At 44.6% G+C, this 8,071-nt stretch overlaps 1 protein-coding gene across 3 annotated transcripts in view; it reads right to left on the bottom strand.

Annotated features, from left to right (window-relative positions):
- Positions 1 to 5,628: 5,628 nt before the first annotated feature.
- Positions 5,629 to 8,071, bottom strand: part of wdr17 (WD repeat domain 17) — a 58,446-nt gene continuing 56,003 nt past the window's right edge. For all 3 annotated transcript variants that reach the window (XM_056408512.1, XM_056408514.1, XM_056408513.1), the window contains one exon: positions 5,629 to 8,054. In XM_056408512.1, coding sequence (XP_056264487.1) covers positions 7,935 to 8,054 — 120 coding nt within the window. In that variant the 3' untranslated portion in view covers positions 5,629 to 7,934. The remainder of the gene's footprint in view (positions 8,055 to 8,071) is intronic.

Here is an 8,071-nt window from a genome sequence, read left to right as displayed (position 1 = left end):
CCCGCGGCCTTAATGAGGATGAAGTGGTATGGATAATGGAATAGAATATTTAATTTCCAATTTTTATTTTGAGTTGGACAAACTCAAATTACATTTTATTGCACTGATGTGCTAAATTTGAGTTGGAGTTGCATCTATTTATTGGATGGAAAACCTGCCAACAATTCAATCAGGAGAGACGGGTATTTAGAGTTTAACAATCATTTATTACAATAGAATATTGCAATAGTGCAAAGTCTTTTTGGCGATTGGACTCCATCCTGAAGTAGGATAAACCAGGGGTAGCGATGCTGATATCTGCGCAGGCAGAATCCCCCCAAAGAGAATTATTTTATATGTATAAAATAAATTCAACCTTACCTACAGCCGCAGAAGTTTCCGAGGCACCCCTAGAACCGTTTCATGAAACCACTAGTTATGGTTCGAAGGGGTTAAGGCTAGCCGTAATAGTAAACATCACAGAGTTAAGAAGGTCTAGCTAAAAAGCAAGAGAGGAAGGCCCCGAAGGACTGCAGACAAGGGGGTCTCTATCGACCGCAGAAGCTAATAGTGCCGATCTAGATATACAGCACTAAAACAGCAGGATCCGACCGGATCCCGAAAATGATAGTGGGGTCGGAAATGACGCAGAAAGGCAGATTAGGGGTGAAGACGCACCGCAGACAAGGACAGGAGGGGTCGAGAGTAGACCGCAGAACTGGACAGTGTGGATAGGAACTACCACTTCAAAGGAGAAGGGGATTTTAAGATCCCCGAATGGATAGCGGGGGGTCTCGACATGCTTGGTCGCGCCCAAGGACCGGATAGGTTGGGTCAAGTTAGACCGCAGACAAGAACAGGTTGGGGTCCTGTGTAGACCGCAGAACAGGATAGTAGGGGTCACTTTCAAGACCGCAGGACAGTTCGAGTCGGATTTTAACGGTTGGTCGCTTCTCGTTAGACCCCTATCGGACTCTGGCCTGGGCGTTCCCAGGCATCCGGGGAAGTACGTCCGGGAAAGAGACTGTGTCCTCGTTGGACGGGTTCATTGCAGACCCAGAAACAAGAAATACCCGGAAACAGGAATTTTATGTCATCTTGTGACGGCCCTCCACTGGACCTGTAAACGAGAGCGGGTTTTCATACCATCTTTTGCCTGATTTTTTTGCTGGAAATTGGAAGATAATCCGCTTTGCCAGGTAACGGAGACCTAGGAAAATAAGAAAGATACCGTTACGCCAGGCAGCGTTTACCCAGGAAAATAAGAAAAGATCACGTTAAGCCGGGCAACGTAAACCACTAACTATTACGTTAAAATAGGCAACGTCAACCAGGGAAGTAGAAACTTCACGTTAGTTACGGGCAACGTGAAACCAGAGAATGCTAGAAGAACACGTTTAGGCGAGGCAACGTAAAAGCAGGAAATAGAGAACAGATCACAACAAGGCAGAACAAATGTAAACCCAGAAATGACTGGGAATTCTAGCTACGGAATGAAATTACCAGTCATAAGCTATGGTTCCCAAACCACAATAGATTTAAGGCCAGCATAGCCGCGAAATGAACACCACCACCAGTTATATGTATACCTTACCAATTTAAGGTTTCAGGGACCTTTGATTTGACCATATGGTGTCGAGGTCCAGCCGGATGTAGGAGCCAACGGCAGAGGAGGACCACCTCCCCATTCTCTGGAGAGATGAGGCGGAGATGCCTTGGCAGGCAGCCGAAGTAGCAGCCCCTATCCGGAAAGAATGCCCCGAGTAGTTTGGCTGGGCTAAGTTGCTATTTGGGAGGATGACCTTCAAATGACCCCGGAACCAAGTCTGAGATATGGCCACCTTCCCCGGGGTAAGGAAAAGAGGAGCCAGTCTTAGGCCGAACCAAGAGGTACTCAAGCATGCTTCACGTTAGTTAAGGGCAACGTGAAACTAGAGAATGCTAGAAGAACACGTTTAGGTGAGGCAACGTAGAAGCAGGAAACTGAGAAAAATCACAAGAAAACTGATCACATCGCACCAGAATGGTTCCACAAGTCCGTTTTAGCGAGCGGATCTCGAACCTTAGCTCTGGTGAGATACGGCTGTACATAAGATGACTGACAAGTCACTGCCAACCAATACTTGAAACGGACACCACAAACAATTATATGAATGACTTACCATATAGTGCCGGACTTCAATGATTTATGATTTGCCAGCATTAGGTTGAGGTCAGGGTAAAGGTCTACAGCTGTCCCATTCCCGGCATCAGTGCAACTGCGATGCCTAGGGGTTAGCCAAAGTAGCAGCCTCTGTGCTACCCCTTTGACCTACATAATGCTTCGTTGATCGAAGAAAAGAGGCCCTCCCGTACACAGCTGCCTAGGTACTTGTATTGCCCGGGAAGACCATCCAGGATCCGAAAATGGCCTGAGGTCTTAGGAAGATGAGCGTCTCCTGAGCTAATGAAGTTGCTTAACGATCACCATTGACGGACTGCAACTGTGTCACAGAGGGAGGCCAGTAACCCCCCAAAACCATGGATGGCCTGCATCCGTGTAGCCCTTCACTGCATCAGGGAAATGCACCATCAGCCTTTGCAGAAAACGCTACTCCATACAGAAATTGTCCAACAACCTGCCCCACAGGTCATACCGGCCCGTCAAGATAGATAATATCGGGCAAATTTGAGATAGGCCGATGCCATGTCCAGAGAGCAGGCAAAAACGCGCATTCCTCAGGTATGACACCTCTGACCAGTGTTGCCAGGTCCGCGGTTTAACCGCGGAATTGGGCTACTTTTGAAGTGTTGCCGCGGGTTGAATTTGTTGTCCGCTGGTTCGGGTAGACCTATTTTGCATGCAAATTACATGAATATCTTTAAATAAAAATCCATATTTTAAATGAAATAATTTATTTCTACCCAAATCTTACCAAACTGACTCCAGATCAGCACGTACACACATGGACATGGGACACGCCCACATACACACACGCACCTAAAGCTCTCGCCGCTCTCAGTCTCCCCGACCCGCTCGATCCCAACTCTGGTCTGGTAGTTAGTGTAGCTAGCTACACTGGAGAAACATGCCACCCGGTAAGTGGGCTAAATACGAGAAGAAATATACGAAAGAATGGGAAAGTGAAAACGGAATTAAAGAATGGATAGAACGTGTGGCTGGGGATGATACCAAAGCTTTTTGTCGGTACTGCAAAACCGATATTCGTGCGCACCACAGTGATCTCCAAAACCACAGCAAAACGGGGAAACACATTCGAAATGCTGCCCGTTCTCCAGTTGTCGAGTCACATTGTTTGACAGTGGCATAACCACAGTGAGAATTGACCACTCTGTGAAGTTAGCCGAGCTTAAAATGACAGCGCACATTGCTTGCCATTCAAGCATTTTGACCGTGAATCACCTGGGAGAGCTTGTTGGTGAAATTGCACAGAAGGACATCAAACTGCACAGGACGAAATGCTCTGCACTCATAAACAACGTAATCGGCCCAGACATGCAGCACCAGCTTCTAAAGCAGGCCTCTTCAACTAGCGGCCCGCTTGAGTTTAACTCTGGCCCGCGCGACTCTCACTAGCACCCCCCCCCCCCCCCCCGTCCCGTCAACAATCCTTCTCGGCTCGCGCGCGACTCTCACTAGCACCCCCCCGTCATTAACCCTTCTCGGCTCGCGCGCGCCTCTCACTAGCACCCCGTCAACAATCCTTCTCGACTCGCGCGACTCTCACTAGCACCCCCCGTCCCGTCAACAATCCTTCTCGGCTCGCGCGCGACTCTCACTAGCACCCCCCCGTCATTAATCCTTCTCGGCTCGCGCCTCACTAGCACCCCCGTCAACAATCCTTCTCGACTCGCGCGCGACTCTCACTAGCACCCCGTCAACAATCCTTCTCGACTCGCGCGACTCTCACTAGCACCCCCACCCCCGTCAACAACTCATCAATATTCTGTGCGGCCCTCACACCCCCTGTGATTTTCTTATTCGGCCCACTCGCTACTGAAGTTGAATAGCCCTGTTCTAAAGGATATAGGGGAAGAACTGTATTCTTTAATTATCGATGAAAGTACCGACGTGGGCATGCAAAAACAGCTTGCTGTTGTCATAAGATACTACAGCCAAACACAGCAGCGCATTGTGTCTACTTTTGCTGGTATCAAAAATGTAGACGGCGGAGATGCCAATTCAATAACAGAAGCATTGCTGAATTTTTTGCAAAAATGCAAGCTGTGTCCAAAACGATGCATCGGGCTCGCAACCGATGGATGCAATACTATGTGCGGCAAGAATCATTCACTTCTCACAAAATTTCGAGAGCACAACCCCAACGTCGTGTTTGTGAAATGTGTGTGTCACTCGATTCAGCTGTGCTCCTCATATGCAATGCGTGTGTTGCCGAGAAACGTAGAATACCAGATTTCGCAAACTTATGCATGGTTTTCACACAGTACTCTCCGCCAGCAAAACTACAGGCAACTTTATGAAACAATTAACGTTGGAGAAGCTCCACTAAAAATCCTCCAACTTTCAGACACAAGGTGGCTAGCTGTCAGCGCGTGCCTGAATCGGGTGCTCGACCAGTACGAAGAGCTCAGACTGCACTTCCAGTTGGCAAAAGACAAGGACTGAAGCTACAGTGCGGTGATTGTCTTTCAGATGTACTCTGATCCAGTCAACAAACTTTACTTAGTGTTCCTTCAGCCCATCGTCCAGGAGGCAAACCGAGTGAACAAGATGTTTCAGATGGAAAACACAAATCCATGCAGGCTTTTCCACGAACTCATCACGTTCTATCTGAGCCTGCTACGAAGAGTCACAAAAATCAGCACCGTGGTCCTGGACAGCTCAAGGTGGACAGAGATCATAGCCTTTGACGGGGCCATTGAAACCAACCAGCTGCCTCTCTCCGCTGTTGATTATGGAATTCGGTTCCAGATGGAGCTGGAGAATGCAAATCTACATGCACCAGCAGCAGAGAACGTCAAACAACGTTGCAAAGAATACCTGCTTGAATATGGAAGCAAATGAAACAACGCCTGCCTACCAACATGCAGCAACTCCAGTCTCTCGGGGTCTTGAGTCCATCTACGGTGCTCAGTGTTCAGAAAAAAACCCCAGCTAGCATCTCTGTCATTTCTCCACCTGTACACAGGAAACCTCGGCAAGCTTGATCAACAGTGGAGAGTGCTGGACACGCTTCAGTGGGAGAATACAGAAGACTGCAAAACCGAACAGTTCTGGATTGAAGTGAAAAATCACATTGATGCTGCCGGTGACAAGGACTTTGATGAGCTTGGATCGTTTGCCCTCTCACTTCTGGCATTGCCATTCAGCAACGCAGCTGTGGAACGACATTCTCGGAGATGAATTTGATCAAGACCAAATTGCGCAATCGAATGAAAGACAGCCTTCTGGAGAACATCCTTCAGATTCGGGCCTTCATGCAGTGGCATGGAATCTGCTGCCACCAGTTCGAGCCAACCAGAGATGCTGGCCTTGGTCAGTACAGACATGTATGACAAGGACCAAGAGGGCGAGGATCTCAAAGCGCCTAAACAAAAGACATTGGAAATTGTAAATAGTTCCATTTCAAGGAGTTTTTCTCTTTTTTTCTTTTTTTACTGTAAGGCACCTTCTACAAGTCAAACAGGTAAGCTGAAATTATTTTAATTCAGTAAATGCATAGCCTATTTACACATGTATGAACTATAAGTATATGATAAAAATAAGGTGTTTCAGTTGAAATAAGGTATTGCATTAACTACAGTAAATGCATATGAAGTAAAAACAGTACATTCATGTTGTCCAGGCAGGGTGGAAGAGAGAAAAGGGAAGAGAAAGCCTCAAGACAAAGCAACAGGTTAGTTTGTCCGTCAGTGAATTGGTCTACACGTTCACAGAGCTATATTTTATTTATGATAATATACTGTATCTAATTACACAAGGCCATTTTAGGACCTAGGTGAAATAACTTACGGGAAAACTGCTTTTAATGCTGGCATACTAACCATTTGGTGTTACTTTGTAGATATTACAATACATTTGGCAATGATGTTGGACTTTAAAAGCAGTGTATATGGTTTGGCACAGGCATATTTTGAGTTCTGAAATTGGGCTTGTTTTTTGGGCTTGTTTTATTGGCCATTGGCCTGGTTTTGATTGGCCATTGGGCTGGTTTTGTCACACAGACCTGGCAACCCTGCCTCTGACGAATGTACCAATGGCCAGGAGAGTGAGTAAGAGTAAACTATTTTACTTGTTCTTGCGTCCTAGACCAAGCCTCTGCAGACGCACACGTTAGGTTAGTGGTGCTTTACACCCTTTAGGAACAACCATACAGTAAGCTGAACAAAATAAGTCCCAAAAGATAACAGCCGTTTAAGTATTCTTAGCCATATGTTTTTCTGTCAACTACTTATTTCTGCATACAGAAACATATTGCTCTTAATGGACATTTTTGCTTGTATTTAACTTTTTTCTACCTTTTAAGCCTTTTTCTTAAAAACACAAAGCATTCCTTCATCGAGGCTTGTCAGTCAATCAGTTTCAACTTCCACCTGTGATAATAAATTACAGTTTAGCTTCCAGCTTTTATAGCATTGTATATCAACTTATCTTTTTTTTAGGTAATGCAGTTAAGCTTCGAACTTTGCTCATTTTAAATTACATCAGCAGAGCTTCAAAATGTGTTTTAGCTGTTTACATGCAAACACCAAATGCTCTTTACGTACAAGTACGCTTATGTTCTATTGCTTACACTTTTTAAAGCACAAATAATAATAAAATGGAGCTTTATGTAATGAATTTTTATTCTTACCCTTGACATTTTGCATCCAATGTTTCACTTCCATCTTTTCAATTCAATTCAATTCAGTTCATTTGTAGAGCTCAATTTCACAAATTTCAAATTTGTCTCGGAGTGCTATACAATCTGTACACATAGACATCCCTGCCCCAAAACCTCGCATCGGATCAGGAAAAACTCCCAAATAACCCTTCAGGGGAAAAGTAATTTTCTTTTCTCGTAATGCATTTATTTTCTCTGCTTCTTTCTGGTTTATCTTCCAATTCGGATTTAGTTTCAGCAGTGCACTTTAGATTCTTCAGAAAAATCATTTCACATTTTAGTCAGCATTACTAATTAATATTGATATTTCTGTATTGCAGCATTAGTGTTTTTGCTGTTTTCACTATGTGCATTTTATTTTTGTATTATTCTAAGTAACTGAATGCAGGGCTACTTGTGGTTCCTATAGTCCTAAAAACTAGGTTGGGAGCCATGGCCTTCAGTTATCAAACTCCTCTTCTATGGAATCAGCTTCCATTTTTAGTCCGGGGAGCAGACAGTCAACAAATGTAAGAGTAGACTTAAGACTTTACTCTTTGATGGCGCTTATAGTTAGGGGTGAATCAGGTTTGCCCTGGTCCAGCCCCTAGAGATCTTAGGATATACTGAGCGCCTCTACTCTGTTCTGTATGAATTCATGTCCTATTAATGCACATTACTAACTTTGCTCCTTTTCTGAAGTATTTGTGCCCTCTCGTCTCCCGCCATTATCGTTGTTATTGCTTGTTGCATTGCAATTAGTTAATTATTGCCAATACCATGACTGCTTTAATTATCGTTATTATTCTACTTCACCCATTGTTACTGTTATTTTTGGTAGTAGATTTTAACTCTGTTTTGTTGTTCATTCTGTACACAGGACATCTATTGTCCACCGGAGAGAGAGATCCTCCTATGTTGCTCTCCCGGAGGTTACTTCCCTTTTCAGGGTTTTTTTGGGGACGTTTTGGGATATTAAAAAATAAATTACATTGAAAAATGTAATTTAATTGTTAGCTGAAGCACACACACAAATATTTGTAGCTCTGTTTTAATTGTTCTTCTTCCAATCTATTAATCTTTTCCTTGTAATGTCCTCTCTCTTTGTGTGTGTGTGTGTGTGTGTCTGTTTTAGAAGGGGTTGATGCGGAGTCCTGTTCCCAGAGGGGAGAAAGGATTGACTTCTGCCCACATTAAGGCATCATTTAGAGAGATCGCTGATTTATCATCCTCGAGCAAAAACACTGCACCCTGCACACAAAAAAGGA

This window comes from Pseudoliparis swirei, chromosome 24, assembly GCF_029220125.1.
Source record: "Pseudoliparis swirei isolate HS2019 ecotype Mariana Trench chromosome 24, NWPU_hadal_v1, whole genome shotgun sequence".
Lineage (NCBI taxonomy): Eukaryota > Metazoa > Chordata > Actinopteri > Perciformes > Liparidae > Pseudoliparis > Pseudoliparis swirei.
The sequence above is the reverse complement of the archived record's forward strand: the minus strand, read 5'-3'. Positions and strand labels throughout refer to the sequence as shown.